Source organism: Drosophila miranda, chromosome XR (assembly GCF_003369915.1).
Source record: "Drosophila miranda strain MSH22 chromosome XR, D.miranda_PacBio2.1, whole genome shotgun sequence".
Classification (NCBI taxonomy): Eukaryota; Metazoa; Arthropoda; class Insecta; order Diptera; family Drosophilidae; genus Drosophila; species Drosophila miranda.
In genome coordinates this window covers 23,083,216-23,103,476 of record NC_046674.1, presented here as the reverse complement: position 1 = coordinate 23,103,476, position 20,261 = coordinate 23,083,216, and the positions used below count along the sequence as shown (strand labels likewise).

The window sequence follows — 20,261 nt, the reverse complement described above, 5'->3', positions numbered from 1 at the left end:
GAAAAAACGAACTAAGCCATCGATACTATCGATTGGTGTGCGCGCCAAGGAGAAATTTTTTGATAGTGAATGAGTGACAAGGATATGCAACTTAAATATATTGATGAAATTTATCAAATACGCCATTATATACCGGTATACCGTAATTATACCTTCAACTCAATTTCAACCTCAAAATAAACACAAAAATATATTATTAAATGGTCACCCTGGCTTATAAAGTAGCTACTGCCATTCACACTTACACGTGTTCGCTGATCGATATGTCGTTGAATATTCATTCTCCAAAAAATAACGTTCAGTTTAGGACTGCTTACACATATTTGTATGCGACTTGTATTACACTGCATTAAAAAGTTTGGTATGTATGCATGTATCAATTTTTCATTTATTTCCAGTCCGAGTTGTACACCATTGTATTTTCTTATGGAGTAGTATATTTGAAAAGCGATACGCGATATTTGTTGTTTTTTCGTATTTTATAAATTCAAATAAATTCCTCAAATTTTTTTCAAATAAAAATCATGTTTTCTTTGTACTAGACCTAATATATTTGCGAAATTGCGGCGTAACATATTAATTTATTTCTGGTTCTAGCGCGTTAGGATGTTCCGCTGTAGCGTTTTTTTACGTTTCTTTTGGTCACACTGATCCAGATCCGAGTGGTTTTTTTTTGTGTGCACGTTGTATGTGGAAAATTATGAAATTAATTATATTTATAAGTGGATTATGTGGATAGTGCGCAGAGACTATACCTACGAAAATCGAATAGAGATTTCATCAAGTTTTCAATCATCAGAGAGGCAATTCGAGGACAAAAATCATTTGCACGCGATTGTGTCAACGTCACCTTTGGAGCAGAGCAGCCTCAGCCTCTCTCTGCCACTCTCTCTCGCGCTCTCTTTCTCTCCCCGTCGCACTGCTAAATTTTGCGTATGGGCGCTAATTCTCCTGAAAGCTTAAGTGGAGTGAAAAAATATACTCGAATTGTGTTCAACTCGCGACTGAATTCAGTCTTTTGTTCACAGGAAAAGTTGTCATCCTAAATTTGTGCCTGTCCTCTCTCCTTTTTGAATGTGTATTTACTGATGCTACATTTCCAAAAATTGGAACAAAAAATTCATTGTATTCGTAATTATTTCGCTCGTTTCGTGAGTCTGTGACAACGAATGCGCTCAATTTCATGTGCTTTTTCTCTCCCCCTGCTTTCTTACATTATTTACAATTGTATGTGTGGGTGTATGTTTGTGTGCTCATGTGAATATTTAAATATGTGTGTAATTTGTGTATATAACCGTTTACAGGGTATACATCGCGGCAGCCACGTTGAAAGGAAGAACGTGAATGTCAATACAACGACCACACAGGGAACGGTGAAGATAAAAACTAGCGGCGCAGAAGAATCGAGGAAGGAACAGGCTGCTTAACCCTCCCCCCACAGCCACCAGCCACGAGCCACCGTCGCACAGCAACCACAAAAAATCACTCGTAATTCTATTGGCAACGACTTCGAAGGGGAACAGGAGATAACAATTCACAAGCAATATGTCTGGCGAAGAAACGTCTGCTGATCGCAATGTCGAAATATGGAAAATAAAGAAACTCATCAAGAGTCTGGAAATGGCACGCGGGTGAGTACTCTCCTCCATCCATGACACCATGGCTCCTCCATTGTGTGCATATTTTTCTCAGCTTTCCTTTTGTGGGGTACACACACCATGCTGCAACGGGGCAGGCGTGTGTGTGGGGCGGGAGCGGGAGCGGAGATACTGCGCGCTGTCGTCAGACCTTGCAACCGTTTTGGGGGAGCCCCAAGTGGTGCGAGTGGTGGTGGGTGGGTTGATGTACAACCACCACCTTCACTTTTTGAGTAGAGTGACTCTCTGAGAGCATATTGTTTGCGAGGCTTTGAGCCCCATTCCTTTCAAGCAACCACACCACCCGTTTGGAGGCATTTTGGCCTTTCCCCGTTCGCGTTCCCTACCGAGCAACACGTTTTTTGTCGGGTTTTTATCGGTTCAAACTAGACCTTACCGCTGTGCCCCGCCGAGGTGGAGCCGTGAGCAATCCGCCTCGTGGCTCTCTTCTGCCTATCAGAGTGAGTGTGCTCTCTCCCTCTCTCTCTCTCTGTCTCTATTTGAGTATCCCTCTCTCTCACTCTCTGGGGTCCTTCATTCGATTGGGGTCCCCGATTCTCTCCGACAGTGGGTAACAAGGTCAACTATTCAAAGAACTTGGTTTTACTACTGCGTGTACATATGTACATATGTATGTATGTACATACATATATCTCACTCAGAGTGGCGCCTCCCTGCGATTTCAATTCCGATTCCCACTCACTTTCTCTCCTTTGATTTCAGAAATGGCACCAGCATGATTTCTCTGATTATTCCGCCAAAGGATCAAATCTCGCGCGTTAGCAAAATGTTGGCCGATGAATTTGGAACGGCATCGAACATCAAGTCGCGCGTGAACCGCTTGTCCGTCCTCGGTGCCATTACGTCGGTCCAGCACAGACTTAAGTTATACACCAAAGGTGAGTTTTTCTATTGAGAAAATGATCAGAGATAAATAATTTTTATTCGATTTCAGTGCCTCCAAATGGTTTGGTCATCTACTGCGGCACCATTGTCACAGAGGAGGGCAAGGAGAAGAAAGTGAACATAGACTTCGAGCCATTCAAGCCCATCAACACCTCGCTGTATCTGTGCGACAACAAGTTCCACACGGAGGCCCTCACTGCCCTGCTGGCCGATGATAACAAATTCGGCTTCATTGTGATGGATGGTAATGGTGCGCTGTTCGGTACCCTGCAGGGCAACACCCGCGAGGTACTGCACAAATTCACCGTCGATCTGCCGAAGAAGCACGGACGCGGTGGTCAGTCCGCCCTCCGTTTCGCCCGTCTGCGCATGGAGAAGCGCCACAACTATGTGCGCAAGGTGGCAGAAGTGGCCACCCAACTGTTCATTACCAATGACAAGCCCAACATTGCCGGCCTTATTCTGGCCGGTAGCGCGGACTTCAAGACCGAGCTCAGCCAGTCCGATATGTTTGATCCCGTAAGTGGCGCCCTAGAGCCTCTGTCCTCCGCGTCTGCGTCTGCGTCTGCCCCCGCTAACACGGTTTTCTTTTATCCAATTGCAGCGTTTACAATCAAAAGTCATCAAGCTGGTGGACGTTTCTTATGGCGGCGAGAACGGCTTCAATCAGGCCATCGAATTGGCCGCCGAGTCATTGCAGAATGTGAAATTCATACAGGAAAAGAAACTCATTGGACGATACTTTGATGAAATTTCTCAGGTATGTGGATTTTGCATCCTACTTTGCAAGTTCCCAAATTTTCTGTGTAACGACACGTTTCCTTATGCGATATAGGACACTGGGAAATACTGCTTCGGAGTGGAGGACACTTTGCGCGCACTGGAACTGGGATCAGTGGAGACTTTGATCTGCTGGGAGAACCTCGACATTCAACGCTACGTTCTTAAGAATCATGCCAACTCGACGTCAACGACAGTATTACATTTGACGCCTGAGCAGGAAAAGGACAAGTCGCACTTCACTGACAAAGAGGTATGCTGCATCCCTAGCTTTGATCGTTTGGTTTTCGCCTCACGTCCCACACATGTTTCTACCAACAGAGCGGCGTGGAGATGGAGCTTATCGAGTCTCAACCGTTGCTGGAATGGCTGGCAAACAACTACAAAATGTTTGGCGCCACGCTGGAGATCATTACAGATAAATCGCAGGAGGGAAGTCAGTTTGTGCGTGGCTTCGGTGGCATTGGCGGTAAGTCCCAGACAAATACAGTTCCAGACTAGACTATCGTTAGCCGTCACACTGGACTGGAGCTAGCTTTAGTTGTAGTTCGATTTCGATTGTAAGCTAATCAATTCCAAAAGTTGAAACTGTTTTTCCATTCCTCTTCCCTCATGCTGCTTTGACACGAATGCAACACACGAATGGTACTCCTGGCTTTGATATTAAATATTTGTAAATGTAAATGTAAATAGGTATTTTGCGCTACAAAGTAGATTTTCAATCCCTGCAGGCTGACGAGCCGCTGGAGGACGTCGATCTCGATGATTACTAGACGCCAGTGTGCTGTGAACAGATTCGCAATTTGCGAGTTGCGAATTGCGGGTCTCGAGTTCTCGATTATGCGTTACATAAAACAAATAACCATATACTTTTTTGGGGAAATCTCGTAAAGCAAAACGTTCAAATTGATTAGGAACCAATTTACTTGCCACATAGTTTTAATCTATGTTCAGCGTAGCCGTTCTATACAATATTTATCACCAGAGTAGGGAGGGTCCTGCATCACTCGGAGGTGGATTGCATTTCACTGTCGGATCAGGTCAGGGTGCATATAGATGCGCACCCACATATATCTACGATTTACCAAATTTTTTAATTAGTTCGTGAATACTTTTAAGAACACAACATATATAAGTCGTAAATTAACTGAAACGATGGAACGGCATCGTTTTCACACATACCAATCGATTATTCCCTGTTTTCGGATTGACTTTGATTCCATTCCATTAAAAAAAAGAAGCTAAATGAAATCATATGATAAACGGCGAGCGCGTCACCATTTAGCTGGCAAAGAGTTCCCGAATGTATCTGCATTTTCCCCCTATTCGAATACCTTAAACCGAGAGAGAGTTATAAGAAAGTACACAAAACAAATTAAAAACAAAGAATTGTAATAAAAATAAAACACCACACATAAAAACGATTAAATAAATATACCTATCAGAACATGATGGCAGTGCTACTCCAGTACTCCTGTACTCCTTCTGTAGCCTCCTTAATTTATAACTAGTTACTGACTAATCATGTCCATAGAGGTGAGACCCTGGTGTTTAGTTCCACGAGTGTGTGTTATATTTTTGTTTTTTGCCCACTTGAGCACTCGAGGGTTTTCCATTTATAATTTTGAGATGCAAAAAATCGTATATTTATCAGTTTTATCTGTACATGTTTTATTTGGTCATTTGTTTTGTATCATAATCTTTAACGGAGGAAGCTAGTCTGTTTATAACCGGTACTAGAGGAGTATAGGGTAAACTAAGTATATTCTTTTTTGTGGTAAAAGTGGATGTGTGTAACACCCACAAGGCAGCGTTTCCGACCTCATCAATTATATACATATATTCATCAATAGCGCCGAGTCTATAAAGCTATGTCTGTCTGTCCGTCCGTCTTGTTTCAGCTAGAGCAACCAAAATTTGTATCCAGACTCCGGCCAGACTCCTCCTCCAGCCACAAAGAATGCTTAGAAGAGTTAAACTTACTTTCCGCAAGCAGGAAAATCTGTCACATCCACAATTTTGAAGATAAGAGAAAACCAAAAAACTGTCGAATCTGCATCAAATCGGATCTTTATTATAGCCAGAAGGAAGGCTTCCACGCGCTTACTCATTTTCTCTCTCTCTCTTCCTCGTGAAGTGTACGCGGTCTAGTGGAATGGAGGGAGATAAAACGGCTGGTGTTAATGTCAGAATAGAAAAAAAAAGAGACAGAAAAATGGAAACGATAAAATATAATATATACAAATCTTCCAAACGGCTTAAACAAATTTTATGAAATTTTTCTTTCGACTAAAACAGCGATACCAAACGACACATGTATGAAATATATTGTATAAATACATAAACCATAACCTCCCATATATACTGATTGAGTATCGGGTATAAAGTACAGTCGCGGCCCTCGCAACGTAACCATTCATTTTAATATATAATTTTGAGATGCAAAAAATAATACTTTTCTGTATTTATCAGTTTTATCTGCTCATTTTTATTTGGTCATCCGTTTATATCCATTTTCAAGAGTATCCTAATAATTAAACACACGAAGCTAGTCTTTTTGTTCTTAAATTTAATTTCTGCATTCAATATATGGTTCTTTATTATTTTCTGTGCTTTGATAATAATAAGTTCGTTATTTTACTTTCACAGGTATCTTGCGCTACAAGGTGGATTTCCAGAGTATGCAGCTTGATGAATTGGACAATGATGGCTTTGACCTAGATGATTACTAGAAAATGTTTCTGTTAATACACAAAGCTATACCTACCATCAAACGTAAACTGAAACTGCGCAGCCACATAGACCAGGAAATTAAATAGAATATTTTAATAATACGCAAAAACACACACAAACCCCTCTTCCATTTTTACGTTGTTGGCGAAAAAGTAAAATCTAAATTAATGCATATACCTACAAGATAATATTATGTTAAATCGAAGAAAACAAATATTAAAATGATACCGTTTTACGTGAACAAAACTGATTTAACATCGCTAATGATTTAATGGAACCTAATTGGCAATCATTCTTTTTTACGTAGACTTCTTAACTTGGATTTCACAGGGCAGTGTTACCTGAATAATTTGCAAGAAATAGGGATGGGCTCTTCTAAACTATGTGAAAAGGAGCAGGAAACATCGGAAAACATCAGGATTTTGGACAGATCACTGTTTAACCTTTAGAAATTAGTAATATTTATTCCACGTTACCCCCTGTTCCACTCTACGATATTACCAAGCACCGAGTACTATTTGCATACAGATATGTACATACGTAGAAAGTTGTCTGGAAATTTTGGTATATGCATTCAAATGCCGATTTCGTGAGTACTCACGTACTACTCGTACGATTTAATGTGCTCTGAGAACTTATCCGCTGGGGATCTCATTAAATTTCCCTTCATTGAATTACTCTTTATTTAACTCTTCTACTTTCAAAAGCTAGAAGAAGAAATGCCGAAAGGTTTAAATGGAAAATAATCAAATTGATAAGAATCTTTTGATAAACCAAGAGGTAAAATGGCCATTTCGGCTATTCAGAACTGCTTTTGGAAGAGAATATACCCTGGGTACCCTGCCCCAGAGTACCGCGCATTCAAAGACTGGAAGTGAAAGTCTGTAAGATTTCTATTGTTTAAGAATATATGTACCATGCATGCAAGTAGTAGAATGTTGACCCAATTCCTATGCTAATTAATATTTCCATGTGATACTGGCTGTGGCAAAATGATATAAGCACGAGTCCATCTTATATATTCGTCTAACAAATCCGCACAAATCCGCACAAATCTAGAAACTTTCCATCTATCTTAATGTTGTGATAAAACAAAATCGGCTCCACCCCAATGAGCACGACTGCTGACACTGCGGTAAACAAATGATGGACGTGTAGAGCCAACTCTATCCATATACATATGTAAATCGTTGCTCGCACTCGTATATTTGTACGTACTACATTTGTATGTGGTTGTAGCTCAGTTTACAACTTTAATGAGAATTTGATCAAGAGAATATACATACATACTCGGAAAGTCACAATCAGCTGCACTGCGACTGGCAATCACATCATTGGGGCACTTCCAATTGAATCGTCGGCGGCGACAGAGGTTCAAGAAATCTGAAATTAATCAGCGTTCTTTTTTACTGGCAAAGTCGTGACTAGGCGATATTGTGTGATATGGATCAGGCATTGGCTGTGAATCGAGTTCGCGAAGGGCTTATGGATGATTGGAATATCCTGGAAAATGTATTCAAGCTACTGCAGAAGGACGACACATTCTGTGTGGATCCCCAAAAATGGAATAAGCAGAAAATCGTATCATTTTTGCAGCCAGACGATTTGAAGGTAAGTCTGTTGTCTCGAGATAACGGCGGGGTGACTGTCCGATTAAAACAAAAAAAAAAGAGTTCAATTTTTGACCCCAAGCCTTTTTGAAAGAAATTAATTGTGATTTAGCCAATTATATAACAAATTGAGTGGTCTTGATAAGTTCCGATAAGCTACTCGTATAACCGGTATCAGGCGATATACAAACACACTGATTTTCAAGCAGGCCGAATGCAGGTAGTTGTTCTCAGAATAACTACACGAGCCTAGACTGGTATAGACGGAGTATGAGCAGTGTGTTTTACATAAATATTTATCTTTTCGAATCCGTATCCTAAAATTTAATTTTAAATACGATATATAGTATACACATGTGCAGGCAAAGCTGGATTTAATTTACATTTACACGTTTGTATGTTATCATTCCAAGGAATTGATTAATCTGAAAATCCGGGAGACGGAGACGTCCACTCTCGCAGAAATCGAGCAGCTTTGCCAGTCGGTGATCCAGTATTCAGTCAAGACCTCGCATGGACGCTTCCACAATCAACTGTTCGGACAGGTTGACCCCTTTGGATTGGCGGGAGCATTGATCACAGAGGCCATGAATGGAAGCTCGTAAGATTGCAGCAGCATTAACAATGTACTATATTATCTGTGGCAATAATTATGATTGCATTTTTTATATTAATAATTAAGAGCTCGCAGATTACTAGGCATTACGAGATAATGCTTCAAATTGATTAGTGTCCAACCAATGCACATCAGCCAGACGGCCGATGTTTTGCATAAATTCCAAAAATTAAGTTGGAGACTTGCAAGTGGGTGCAGTTGATTGTAATGATATACATATGTATATATAAGAAATAAGAGAAATTTAAGACCGATCCAACAACGCCCATATAAGGTGCAGCTTTTAATAGTTTTTTTTGAGTAATGCATTCTTATTGACGTGATTATTCGATGAGTATTTATGTATTTTTTTCTTCTTATGCTTATTTAGGTCAATAACCATTAAAAATGCACCTCCTTGTATTTTTTCATATTTCTACCGCATTTTGGCAATCATCTTTCGATTTAAATGTCTAAACGATTCGCAGCTTCCTTTCTATATATTATGCTCCTTGGTAAACAAAATTTACAATAACTATCTTTATTCGACCTGCAGATACACCTATGAAGTGGCGCCTGTGTTTAGTCTGATTGAAACAGAGCTGATTGCTACGGTCTGTAGGTTGGCCGGCTATGACCATGGTGATGGTATTTTTGGGCCTGGAGGATCCATGTCTAACATGTACGGCATCGTGATGGCTCGCTACAAGTATGCTCCAGAGGTGAAGACCGCTGGTATGTTCGGAATGCGGCCTCTGGTGCTGTTTACCTCCGACGAGTCCCACTACAGTTTTGTGAAGGCCTCCCACTGGCTGGGTATCGGCAGTGACAATTGTGTGGCTGTGAGAACCAACGAACGCGGTCAAATGCTTTTGGACGACCTAGAGGCAAAGATAATCGAGTCAAAGGCTCGTGGGGCACAGCCTTTCTTTGTCAACTGTACAGCCGGAACCACTGTGCTGGGCGCATTCGATGATATCAACGGTGCTGCAGATCTGGCAGAGCGCCACGGACTGTGGCTTCACGTCGATGCATGCCTTGGCGGCGCAGCGCTCTTATCCCACAAGCATCGATCTTTGATAGCCGGTCTCCAGCGTGCGAACTCCTTTGCCTGGAATCCCCACAAGACGGTTGGAGTTCCACTCCAGTGCTCGTTGTTCCTCACGCGGGAGTCGGGAAATTTGCTGGAACACTGCAACAGTGTGGAGGCCCACTATCTGTTTCATCAGGACAAGTTCTACGACGTCTCCTACGATACGGGCAACAAGAGTGTGCAGTGCGGCCGCAAGATAGATGCCTTCAAGTTTTGGCTAATGCTCAAGGCTCGTGGCTACGGACAGTATGGACACTTGGTTGACCACGCCATCGACATGGGCAGATTATTGGAGGACAAACTTCGTGAGCGTCCCGATCGTTTCAGACTCGTACTCCAGAAGCATGAGTACTCCAATGTCTGCTTCTGGTACATACCCAAGGACATGCGGGTACCAGCCAACGAAGAGACAACTGATTGGTGGACTCGTTTATACACAGTAAGAAAAAAACAATTTTTTTTTATTAAACCCAATGCAACTCTTGTATTTATTACCTGAAAGGTAGCCCCCAAAATTAAGGAGCAGATGGCGTACAGCGGCACGTTGATGGTAGGATATTCCCCGCTGAAAGCTCACAATTTGGGTAACTTCTTCCGGATGGTCTTCACGTGCTTTCCCGTTCTTCAAATTAATGAGCTGGATTTTATCTTGGACGAGATTGAACGACTGGGCGAGAAAATCGTAGCTTAAGTCATAGGGTGGCCCATACTCCATAAATATGTAGTTCATATGTACCAAATATGTAGTTACCGTGTAGTTACCATGTCAAAAAATGGAAATTTTGGTTGACCTTTTTAGCTTAACCTTTATTTTATAAACAATCCAATAAAAAGGAGTCCTTAAAACTAGCCAATCTTGAAGATTATTGATTCATTTATCGATCCGATCATGGACACACTCGACGAAAATTATGAAGCTTTAAGTTAGCGCAGTTCAGGTGAGATTCAGGTATTGTTAGGCTAGTGGCACCGGGTTGACCGTTACTCTTCGGTATATTTTTACTTCGAAATTGCGATTAAGGTATATTACGGTATATTTTAAAAATAAGACTGCTAATTTCGGTATTTTTCTGGGACGGTATATTTTATCAATAGATCCAGATGTGTTGTGTACAGGGTGACCGTTTACGGTATTTTTAATACTTTTCGGCCAGGCCAGTCAATGAGAAAATAGATTCACTAATCGGATAAAATTATGTGGGTATGGCTATATGTTCTTTATAGCTAGTAATATTCCACGGAATATCAAAAACGAGGAATATGTATAATAGAACTTGAATTCAGTTATATTTACGGTATATTTTTAAAATTTAAAATGTTTTGGTATATTTCTGAGGGTCGGACGGTTTATTTGAACAATAAATCTGCGGTCACACTGGTTGTGTATTGTGTTCATAAATTGTGTTTTCTTTTTTATAAAAACCAAAAATTTAAAAATGGGTCGTGCTGAGGCTGGTACGCCCAAGTACCTCGCCAATAAAATGAAGGCGAAGGGCTTGCAGAAGTTGCGATGGTATTGCCAAATGTGCGAAAAGCAGTGCCGCGACGAGAACGGCTTCAAATGCCACACCATGAGCGAGTCGCATCAGCGGCAACTCTTGCTGTTTGCAGACTCGCCTGGAAAGTTTCTACACAACTTCTCGAAAGAGTTCTCCGATGGTTACCTGGAGCTGTTGCGCCGGCGGTTCGGCACGAAGCGTACCAATGCCAACAAGATATACCAGGAGTACATTGCTCACAAGGAACACATCCACATGAATGCAACCCGCTGGTTAACACTCTCCGATTATGTCAAGTGGCTGGGAAGGACTGGCCAGGTTGTAGCGGACGAGACGGAAAAAGGATGGTTTGTCTCATACATTGATCGCAGCCCCGAGGCTATGGAGCGCCAGGCAAAAGCCGAACGCAAGGAAAAGATGGAAAAGGACGACGAGGAGCGAATGACTGATTTTATTGAAAAACAAATCAAAAAGGCAAAGTCTAAGGACGATGGCGACGACAGTGGGCAGGAAAAGTATACCGAGCTTGTACGGGAAGAGGCCGAGCCGCTTAAATTGGACATCCGATTAGAGAAAAAGTTCCAGCCCGAATCTATCTTGGGCAAATCGGCGCTATTGGCAAAGCGACCAAACTCTGAGATTGACGAAAAAGTCTTCAAGAAGCCCAGGTCGATGTTGGTGGAAAAAGGCGGTTCCCATTCCAAATCAGCGCTGGATGAGATCATCCAACAGGAGGAAGCGAAAAAAGAACGCGCCAACCGCAAGGATTATTGGCTGCACAAGAACATTGTGGTGAAATTCATCTCAAAGTCCATGGGCGACAAGTTTTTCAAGCAAAAAGCGGTTGTGCAGGAACTAGTCGATAAATATCAGGCGAAAATCAAATTCCTTGATACGGGCGAAAAGCTCAAAGTGGATCAGGTATGGATTATAATGTACCCCAATTATACGCCACAAGTCTAAGCTTAACTCTTTTTATTTTTCTTACAGGCGCACTTGGAGACTGTGATACCAGCCATGGGCAAAACAGTGTTGGTTGTTAATGGCGCCTATCGCGGCTCAGAGGCTCTGCTGAAAAAGCTTGACGAGCGTAAGTTTTCCGTAAGCATTGAGATACTCCACGGACCGCTCAAGGGACGAATAGTCGATAATGTACAGTACGAAGATATATCCAAATTATATGACACATAGCATAAAAAAGTAGGATTATATGTAAATAATTTTATAAGATTTATAGGAAGGATATCGTGCCGTTTTTTAAAGATTACAAGCTAAGATTACATTTATGAAAATATACATGCTCCACCGCACAAAGCAGAGAATGAAATGATTCACTTTTTTTAGATAAATTTCCTACGCTAAACCAAAATTGAGGTCAATTAAACACGAATATTAATAAGCAATTGGTGCCATTGCCATTTGCAAAATATAGTAGATTATGCAAACATTAAGCTAAGTCAAAAAAAAAGTAAGATTAGGAACAATGCGAAGACAGAACAATGCTCGCTAAAGTATTTCGATTCACTTGCGCCTTAAGCGCAAAGCAGAAACAGCTTCCGTTCGCTCCGCTTCGGTGTAGACAGTTGCACATATTCGTGAAATGCGGATTCAGTGTTTTCTCCTCTGGCAAATCTCAATGCATTGTCATGCCATACACGCCGAGATGACAGCAACTGATGGAAGATCTACACCAAATTGGTGGGAGACAGTGCCCAGAGTCCTGACCGACATTGTGACAGTGAAAGCGAATATCCTCACGGCTGCTCCTCTCGAGCTGGCAGCCAATGCGATAGATATGCTGTGTAAGAAGAGAATATCCTATTGTCAGAACACCATCGCATGCCAATAGTTGTGTTTCCACAGGCTCTTCCACGCTGTTTATGGGCAGAGTACCTCCGAAGATCACTCCAGATATAAATAAAATGCACTTTCAGTACATGACGCCCTGCCACAACTACAGTGTTCCACTGCTGGATGCAGCGAAGCTCTGGAATCACTCCAAGTTTGGCAAGGGTCGCAAGGTGGTCATCTTGGCGACCGGCTGGACAAACACTGTCAACGAATCCTCCGCTATCGCCATGATTTCGAGGGCCTTCATGTGTCGCCGCGATGTGAACTTTGTTGTGTGTAAAGAGTCCTGCAGAGTAAAGTCCACTTAAATAGCAAGAACAATTTCAGATTGTTGACGCTGCCGATTACGTGGACACACTGTACTCTTGGTCGGCCCTAAACACGGACCTTATTGGCGAACACATTGCTGTTGGTCTAACGCACTTGATAGAGCTCACTCCCCTGCGAAATATCCACTTGATCGGTAAGTGATCGGCAGTCTAAGCAATCCAAGGGTCTATAGATGATACGTGAGCTTCCGTAGGACATTCGTTGGGGGCACACATTATGGGTACTGCTGGGCGCACATTTAAGCGGCTTACTGGCCGACTGGTACCCCGTATAACAGGTCTGGACCCCGCGAAACCCTGTTTTCGGCAGGAAAACATTCTGCCGGGACTGACCCGGGGAGATGCGCAGCTGGTGGACGTCATCCATACCAACATTGGTATTCTGGCGAAGCGTGGGCCCCTGGGCGATGTAGATTTCTATCCGGGTGGAGCACATCCCATACAGCCCGGTTGCCTGACCATCGGCTGCTCTCATACACGCGCCGTAGAGTACTTTGCAGAGAGTGCATATCCCCAACAGGAGACGAACTTTATGGGCACCAAATGCACTTCTTGGGATGAGCTCCGACGACGCGACTGCAGGGCGGGCGCGGGCACACCTTCCTCGATGGGATACATAATTGACAGAAAAGCGAGAGGCATCTATTACGTAGATGTGAATGGATGGCCCCCGTATGGTCGGAGTAGTAGTAAGACTGCAAATCCCAGATCAAAGATTTGCCACCTTTGCCGGACAAGAGACACTAAACACGATTAGTAGCCTATAAATACGTAATTTTATTATTTTAAGCGATTAATATGTAATTTCCGTAAGATCTAGATCATCATTAAACGCCTCCGAGATGTCCTTTTGGCTCTGATAAGCCCGTTCCTGTGTCTCCGCGATTTTCCACAGCTCATCATCGTCGTCGCCGTTGAGCATAGACCTGTCCGCATGGCCCTTGATGTCTGGTCTGAGCTTAGCCTTCTGTGGCATGGCTCCTGTGGTGCGCTTCTGCCGGTTTCCCATCAGTATCTGGCTCTCTTCGAAGTAGGTGTTCGGATGATTGATGGTCGGCTCCACGTTCGAGTTGTGGGTGAGCATGAAGTACTTGCCACAGGCGATTTGATAGTGACCGCGGGACACAAAGAACATCACCTCTTCGATGTGGCTGGTCGACAGGCCGTATGAGGCCAGTTTTGTTTTAAGCGAGGCCTGATCCTCAGACTTGTAGGGACAGCCGTGGCAGTCGCCCGGTGCCGCCATTTCCTTAATGATTTTGGCGCACGAGTACGGACTGTAGTTAACCATGGATCCCTTTTTGCCGTAATTGTGGTGGATGTTGTACTCGTAGCTGCGCGTGAACTTATCTGCATCCATCTTCTTGGTGAACTCCTCGCGCCAGAAGCGTATGGAATCCTCAAGCGTTACACCAATACCCTTAAGGAAGAGACCGTACTGCATCCGGCCACCGTGCTTAACGTGATGCTGGGCACGAATGTGTTCGTGGCACATGCGCATACACAGCGGCATTGACGTTTTGGACAGCTGGTTGAGGGACTCGATCGCAACAGCTGCATCGCGGCACACTGTGTAATCCTTGCCGGTGTACGAGTTGTGCAAAGCCTTGAGCATTCGCGAGATGCGCTCGTCTCCCTCGACCTCCTCGATCAGGCCCTTGGAGGCCAGCAGGCCCAGTTCCATTATATCCTGTTGCTTTGTGCCGACAACTGAGACCAGATCGTGGGTGTTTACATAGGCAAAGCCATCCTTCAGATAGCACCTGCGACCGCGCACTAAGTCCAACACCTGAGTGAATGGCACCTTGTAGAAGTCGAGAAGCTCTATCTTGGAAACACTTTGGCCCGCTGTGCTCTCGTAAAGACCGTCCTTGACCTCATCCTTTTCTGACTCGTTCAGAGGTTGGAAACTGAAATCATTCGCCTCGAGGAACTGCTTCACCTCGGCACTGCTCAGCGCTGCAAACTTGTATCTAAAGAGTTCCATCTCGCGGGCAACAAACCAGCGTGACAAGTCCTCGGATCGACAGTAGGCCAATCGGAGTATAAAGTGCGACAAGTAGTCGCGCCGACGCGTCTGAATTTCCGACTCGTGCTTGCTGCCCTGGGCACTGACTCCGCCGGGGGAACACAATCTAAGATAGCTGCGCAGACCTTCGCGTGTTAGCTCTGAACTCACATATTCCTTCCAATCCTCAGAAAGCAATCGTAGTCCTTTCGTTCCTGCGCGGTCCAGGACGCGCAGCAGACGCAGTCGTTCGAGGGCAAGCTCCTCGAATTCCTCAATGTGAATGTCGTCTGTCGGTGGATAGTAGTACATCATGACATTGTGAGGGTACTTGCTCTCCAAGCTGACCACCTCGACTTTGACATCATTTCGTGCTCGTTTCTTCAAATGAAATTCCATTTTATCTAGTAACAATTTTTAATGCGCTTTTTTTGCGCGCAAATGCAAAACATCTGTTCAGTGTGACCGCTTATCGGCAAAATATACCCGTCCGAACCTCAGAAATATCTCGAAATATTTCAAAATATACCGTAAATATACCTTCATTTTAATTTCGACGTCAAAATATACCGAAAAGTTAATAATATACCGTAAATAGTTGTTCTCGCTGATTTACAAAGTGTATTTAAATATTTTTTCCCTGTTTTCCCCATTTGAAACTGTGTAAGAAAAAACGACAAGCACACAACTTGAGTGTGTTTAACGTATTAATCTATATTTTATCAGGTACTTGAAAAACTGACTAGGACTCTTTAAAGAAAGTGATGGTTAGTGTTTCCTTAAGCTCTTTCTTTTGAATTACTGATGCCAATGACTTCCAGCGATCTTCTCAAGCGTTTCCAAAATAGTTTACGCTCCTCCAGCTTTGGTTTTTCGTCGCCTTTGCCGACTGGCCATTTTATATAGGTTTTCACATCCATTAAATATTGTAGGGTTTTCGGGCGCTTGCTACGCGGTATATCCTCCAGGAATACGAGAATCAAATGCTCTTTGCTGACCTCAAAGATGCTAAAAGAAAAACTTGCTAGAGCTGGAATTTCATGCGAGAATGGAGAACTCGCTTACCGATGCTGGGCCAGATACATTTCGAATTGACACCAGTGGCTGAGTAGAAACTTGGAGGATATAATCAGCATCAATGAGTGCGAACGATCCATGCATGAGATAATGTTGTCCAGTATAGTCACTCCGATCTACAAAAATAAATGCTTTCGATTAGTACACACCCTCAAGAAACTCAAGCCACACGAAGTAAACACCTAACCTGAAAATCTCTTTCATGCAGACATATGGAAATATCTCCTGCTTCCTCGACATTGGGCAGCAGCTCGTTCAACACCCACGTTCGATCGTTTTGGCAGTAGCTGATGAAGATGTCGTAGACCGCGCTGGGATCACGTTGGGCCAAATGCGTAAGGCTGTCCACGGACTCTTTCGATGCGCTCGAGAGAAGGGCTGCGGACTTTAGCGACGAGTAGTAGTAGTGTATATGCCAACGCTTCAGATAGATGATGAAGCCACAAATGGACAGGCCAAGGATGCTGGCAACCACCGCGATAACCGTCGTCGTAAGGTTGTGCAATTTCGTCGTGATCTCAGTCATGGCTCGAACCTGACAATTCAGCTCCTCCACCTGCAATTGATCGGTGTCATTGAAGCACCAATATTGTGTCGCATCATAGTCAAGCAGCTGAAATTTTAAGGTCACTAGTTCGCTGCTTAACTCAGACATCTGGTAGGGGGTCGAGGCGGGACACCTTGAGGCATTATACCCTTCAGCTATGAATCGCAGTTTAAAAATCTTGTTCACGCGCTTATAGTCCTTAATGTTGTTGTAGCTCTTCGTCAACTGTGGCAAGAATCGGCTCTGCCAGAGCTTGCGATCAATATTTAGAGTTTCTCCGGTACCCAGCAGTTTTTGGATGTTCATCGAATTTGCGGTGTTTATGTTGAGCAGGTTGTACGAGCAGTCGGCTTCCTTGTTGTTACTCGCAGCCACCTCGACCACTTCCCTCAGGTGGCAGTTGCAAATGAAGTTGTTGTCGCCGAGACTGAGGTACTCCAGGTGTTCAAAGTCCTTGAGCATCTCATTTGTGAGGACATTGATGTTATTACTGCGAAGATTCAGCACACGCAGCTCGAAATTATTGTCAAAAGCGCTCTTATACCAATTCCCAACGTGGTTTGAGCTTAAATCGAGGATTTCCAAGCTCTTCAGCGACTCAAACATGGTCGAAGACAAAGCATTTATGTTGTTACCCGCCAGACCCAAGATTTGAACGTTCTTTAAGGGCCTGGCCCACTCCATATCCTTGAGGTTGGAGTGTTCAAAATAAAGGTACTTCAACGTTCTGGCAATCCCATCGAATGCGTCATCTAAGATGTTGTTCGACACGAAGGGGTTCCCCGACAAATCAAGCCCTTCCAGGGCGGTGTTTTTGAAAATAGCGCTGCTCACCATGGGAATGGCCGTGTAGCACAAGCTGAGAAACTTAAGCTTTGGCCCCAAATGAGCAAACGCCACGGCACTATTGCGGGTCATTTTCGAGTGGGAAACATCCAGATACACCAATTCCGGTAACAGTTTAAAAGCGTTCTGCTGTATCTTTAGGCCGTATATAAGGCTCATGGCCATTTCAAGTGTGGGCATAGATATTTGGTAGCTATACGTCAGTACGTTGGTGAAGGAAATATCCAAATATTGCACTCTCTGAATATAATAGAACGTATCCTGTTGAATAGTCATTATTTTATTGTCCGACATGAAGAGCCTCTTCAAGTTGGTGAGGTTCTTAAAGACTTCCTTCTCCACATACTCAATGCTGCAGTTGCTGATGTCTAGTTCCACAAGTCGCGTTAGATTCGGAAAGGTGGCCCATGCAATGGATTGCTCTAAGCGAAAGAAAATTAATGTGCTTAAAATATATGTCCGTATATTACAGCTGAATAGTGTATTTGGATTTTTGGTGCATTGCCTGTGGGAATTAATGGGGGCGAATCTGTTGTAATTGTGGTCTTACGCGACTTATCAAGAAGGTCAACCTTCTCTTTCAGGAACTGAATGTAATCCCCATAGGTTTTATCATTCTGTGGGGCCATATTGGCGTTGCTCGTGTTCGTGTTGTTGTGTATGTATAGAAAGCACTCTCGATCGTATAGATCAGTGGCATTTGATGCAAGAAACTGCTCGCATTTGTGTTGTGTAGTGTAACTGGAGTCCAAACGAGTTTCATTCAAAAACCGCTCAAAGGCTGAAATTTTGAATGATAGCTGATCATAGGAAGGGGTGTATTTGTCTCTTGTTTTTCTATAGTTAAAATTCAACCAATTTCTGGGATTACTTACCCTCAGCATCCGGCAGTAGGTCAGCGAATTTGTTTCCCCGCAATGATAAAAGCTTCAACGAGTCCTTTAAAGAGTACAGGGCCTGGTAGGGGACTGCGTTGAGAGTGTTGAAGGCAGCCGAAAAAACTTCAACTTTCCTTGTGTTAAACGGAATTGTTGATAGTTTGGTTTGTTGGAACAAGTCAGTGTCTTCCTTCATGTTGCCATGCGATAGGTCCAAATATAAATATGGTGCTGTGCATAAAAAGTAACCAAGAGTAATTAGGGATTGGGGTTCCGACCCATAAGGCAGATATATTCTTGACTCACAGTATTTTCCATTCAATCGCTTCAGGGTTCCATTTGGGAATGTCCACCAGAGCACATCTTCCTTGATGATATCCAAGAGACAACTATTGCCGTCATCAGAATCGTATTTGAGCAAAGCAGACTTTAGATCCGCATCCGCAGTGGACTCTCCACTTTCCTCGCTCCTAATCTGCTGCAGATTTGGGTTTGTTATGGTGTCGGGCAACCCTTCGGAATTTGATAGCTCGATGGCATGTATTACTTGTGCCTTTTCCCGTAGCAGAGACAGAACGAGAAACACTTCTAATATGAATATTGAAGGCATTTTATAGGTCTATTAATTATCGCCGTTATCAGAACCCACAAATTATTGATTGTCGAAAGCAAGTTCCTACTTTTTCAATGACCAAACATACTCGTACATTCTCGCAGTGGTTGATTCAAATATAGTTGCTCTTATATATAAATAATAAAGGTTCTTTGTTCAATTCTTTTTGTTTGCAAAAGGGCTGGACATTTTAATCACTTTCTCTTTACGCTCCGACAACGCTTGTGCAACATTTTGCTATTTGCTATTTAGTGTAGACTTTCTTTTGCATCTTTTTCAAACGTATTTCGATGGTACCGAAGCTTGTGCGTTCCCGAAAAAGACTAACTTAGCGAGCAATTGTCAGCGAATGGTCAGCAAAAATAATTGGTAGCACCGATATACTGATATACTAACACTGACATGATACGGCTTATCAATTTTGGCAATATTATGCCTGGCTCGCCTTTGAATGGGATTCAGGTTCAGCTATCAGCAACGGGTATCAGTCTTTCGGTGGCAGAATGCGTTACGCCGCCAGTCCCACGCTTCGTTTGAGTAGAGCCCCATGTTTCATTATCGGATAATTATGGCTCGATGGCGAACGCAGATTAGTCTATAATGCTCACCCGTGTAAGCACTAATGCGGATCAACTTCCAAACGATATAAAATTACATGTCTCGACTGTCTAGAAGTCTACATATGTATATACGTACATACACTCATGGACATGTTGGAAGTCCGTAGCTACGCTAGCGTTGATTTACAGTTCAAATGAAACCGATAACACCATATAGAAAAACGCTAAGATTATCTGTTGATTAGCACCAATAAATATTCTTACTTTACTTACTTTTTTTATTGGAATTTCACAACTAAAAATTTAAAATTAATATTTTAGAATTAAGCAAAAAAATATATGAAATTTCTTTATATTTTAATAATATTTTATTTTTATCTTGACATCAATTCATCGACTTCGATCTCACTTATTTAATGTTGAAGAATGTAAAATTTACAAGATATACGAGTACCTAATTTTTATCTTTTTTATAGTAGGTATTCTTTATACGAAAGACATACTCTCTTTCTCCTGTTGCTTCGCAAGATTTTCAAACATAATCGTTTCCAGTCTATAAGAATGGTGGCAACGAGTCGATTCGTGAGTCGATTCCCGCTGGTAAGATGGAAAGAGAATAAGACAACCAACAGCCTTCTCCAGGTGGGCTTGCTCTGATCTCTGGCTGCTCGGCTGCAATTAGAAACAGGTTTTGAGCAA

The 20,261-nt window shown here is 42.9% G+C and overlaps 6 protein-coding genes across 10 annotated transcripts; 4 read left to right on the top strand and 2 right to left on the bottom strand.

The window, feature by feature from the left end:
- The first annotated feature begins 599 nt into the window (after window positions 1-599).
- On the top strand, window positions 600-6,306 carry LOC108151626 (eukaryotic peptide chain release factor subunit 1). 3 transcript variants are annotated; one of them, XM_017280325.2, is made up of 8 exons: window positions 600-686; window positions 1,305-1,631; window positions 2,361-2,536; window positions 2,593-3,062; window positions 3,148-3,303; window positions 3,379-3,576; window positions 3,645-3,792; window positions 5,973-6,306. In XM_017280325.2, exons 2-8 carry the CDS (start codon window positions 1,546-1,548, stop codon window positions 6,053-6,055), a joined length of 1,317 nt encoding a protein of 438 aa, XP_017135814.1. In that variant the 5' UTR covers window positions 600-686; window positions 1,305-1,545; the 3' UTR covers window positions 6,056-6,306. The 3 variants fall into 3 exon arrangements, with proteins under 3 accessions (XP_017135814.1, XP_017135815.1, XP_033244024.1); XM_017280326.2 differs by lacking the exon at window positions 5,973-6,306 and adding an exon at window positions 4,017-4,823; XM_033388133.1 differs by lacking the exon at window positions 600-686 and adding an exon at window positions 1,209-1,227.
- A 1,088-nt stretch (window positions 6,307-7,394) lies between these two features.
- Window positions 7,395-10,203, top strand: LOC108151623 (cysteine sulfinic acid decarboxylase). Its single transcript, XM_017280322.2, has 4 exons — window positions 7,395-7,667; window positions 8,080-8,267; window positions 8,818-9,793; window positions 9,857-10,203. The coding sequence occupies exons 1-4, from the start codon at window positions 7,500-7,502 to the stop codon at window positions 10,043-10,045; spliced, it is 1,521 nt and encodes a 506-aa protein (XP_017135811.1). The 5' UTR covers window positions 7,395-7,499; the 3' UTR covers window positions 10,046-10,203.
- A 513-nt stretch (window positions 10,204-10,716) lies between these two features.
- LOC108152725 (DNA/RNA-binding protein KIN17) lies at window positions 10,717-12,180 on the top strand. Its single transcript, XM_017282261.2, has 2 exons — window positions 10,717-11,774; window positions 11,844-12,180. Exons 1-2 carry the CDS (start codon window positions 10,791-10,793, stop codon window positions 12,042-12,044), a joined length of 1,185 nt encoding a protein of 394 aa, XP_017137750.1. The 5' UTR covers window positions 10,717-10,790; the 3' UTR covers window positions 12,045-12,180.
- Window positions 12,181-12,262: 82 nt separating this feature from the next.
- Window positions 12,263-13,807, top strand: LOC108152726 (vitellogenin-1). The gene is made up of 4 exons (XM_033386835.1): window positions 12,263-12,655; window positions 12,717-12,976; window positions 13,032-13,167; window positions 13,228-13,807. The coding sequence occupies exons 1-4, from the start codon at window positions 12,454-12,456 to the stop codon at window positions 13,788-13,790; spliced, it is 1,161 nt and encodes a 386-aa protein (XP_033242726.1). The 5' UTR covers window positions 12,263-12,453; the 3' UTR covers window positions 13,791-13,807.
- Window positions 13,787-15,520, bottom strand: LOC108152723 (DNA primase large subunit). The gene has a single exon (XM_017282260.2). It carries the CDS (start codon window positions 15,438-15,440, stop codon window positions 13,827-13,829), a length of 1,614 nt encoding a protein of 537 aa, XP_017137749.1. The 5' UTR covers window positions 15,441-15,520; the 3' UTR covers window positions 13,787-13,826.
- Window positions 15,521-15,623: 103 nt separating this feature from the next.
- Window positions 15,624-19,537, bottom strand: LOC108153037 (toll-like receptor 1). Of its 3 annotated transcripts, XM_017282793.2 has the most exons (6): window positions 18,696-19,537; window positions 18,387-18,620; window positions 18,062-18,292; window positions 16,306-17,933; window positions 16,107-16,234; window positions 15,624-16,049 (listed from the first exon to the last, which is right to left on the bottom strand). In XM_017282793.2, exons 1-6 carry the CDS (start codon window positions 18,997-18,999, stop codon window positions 15,821-15,823), a joined length of 2,754 nt encoding a protein of 917 aa, XP_017138282.1. In that variant the 5' UTR covers window positions 19,000-19,537; the 3' UTR covers window positions 15,624-15,820. The 3 variants fall into 3 exon arrangements, with proteins under 3 accessions (XP_017138282.1, XP_017138284.1, XP_033242725.1); XM_017282795.2 differs by lacking the exon at window positions 18,062-18,292; XM_033386834.1 differs by lacking the exon at window positions 18,696-19,537 and having other exon boundaries at window positions 18,062-18,311; window positions 18,387-18,472.
- Between the last annotated feature and the right edge of the window lie 724 nt (window positions 19,538-20,261).

What these genes read in the sequence shown, in the direction of transcription:
- LOC108151623 (XM_017280322.2), top strand. Translation starts at nt 7,500, where the DNA reads ATGGATCAGGCATTGGCTGTGAATCGAGTTCGCGAAGGGCTTATGGAT. An exon ending in TGCAGCCAGACGATTTGAAG is followed by an intron (nt 7,668 to 8,079) that starts GTAAGTCTGTTG and finishes TATCATTCCAAG; the next exon opens with GAATTGATTAATCTGAAAAT. An exon ending in GAGGCCATGAATGGAAGCTC is followed by an intron (nt 8,268 to 8,817) that starts GTAAGATTGCAG and finishes TTCGACCTGCAG; the next exon opens with ATACACCTATGAAGTGGCGC.
- LOC108152726 (XM_033386835.1), top strand. Translation starts at nt 12,454, where the DNA reads ATGCGGATTCAGTGTTTTCTCCTCTGGCAAATCTCAATGCATTGTCAT. An exon ending in CAATGCGATAGATATGCTGT is followed by an intron (nt 12,656 to 12,716) that starts GTAAGAAGAGAA and finishes GTGTTTCCACAG; the next exon opens with GCTCTTCCACGCTGTTTATG. An exon ending in GCGAAATATCCACTTGATCG is followed by an intron (nt 13,168 to 13,227) that starts GTAAGTGATCGG and finishes GAGCTTCCGTAG; the next exon opens with GACATTCGTTGGGGGCACAC.
- LOC108152723 (XM_017282260.2), bottom strand. Translation starts at nt 15,440, where the DNA reads ATGGAATTTCATTTGAAGAAACGAGCACGAAATGATGTCAAAGTCGAG.
- LOC108152725 (XM_017282261.2), top strand. Translation starts at nt 10,791, where the DNA reads ATGGGTCGTGCTGAGGCTGGTACGCCCAAGTACCTCGCCAATAAAATG. An exon ending in AAAAGCTCAAAGTGGATCAG is followed by an intron (nt 11,775 to 11,843) that starts GTATGGATTATA and finishes TTTTTCTTACAG; the next exon opens with GCGCACTTGGAGACTGTGAT.
- LOC108153037 (XM_017282793.2), bottom strand. Translation starts at nt 18,999, where the DNA reads ATGCCTTCAATATTCATATTAGAAGTGTTTCTCGTTCTGTCTCTGCTA. An exon ending in GCGATTGAATGGAAAATACT is followed by an intron (nt 18,621 to 18,695) that starts GTGAGTCAAGAA and finishes TTTTATGCACAG; the next exon opens with CACCATATTTATATTTGGAC. An exon ending in TGCATGAAAGAGATTTTCAG is followed by an intron (nt 16,235 to 16,305) that starts GTTAGGTGTTTA and finishes TTATTTTTGTAG; the next exon opens with ATCGGAGTGACTATACTGGA.
- LOC108151626 (XM_017280325.2), top strand. Translation starts at nt 1,546, where the DNA reads ATGTCTGGCGAAGAAACGTCTGCTGATCGCAATGTCGAAATATGGAAA. An exon ending in ACTTTGATGAAATTTCTCAG is followed by an intron (nt 3,304 to 3,378) that starts GTATGTGGATTT and finishes TATGCGATATAG; the next exon opens with GACACTGGGAAATACTGCTT. An exon ending in CGCACTTCACTGACAAAGAG is followed by an intron (nt 3,577 to 3,644) that starts GTATGCTGCATC and finishes TTCTACCAACAG; the next exon opens with AGCGGCGTGGAGATGGAGCT.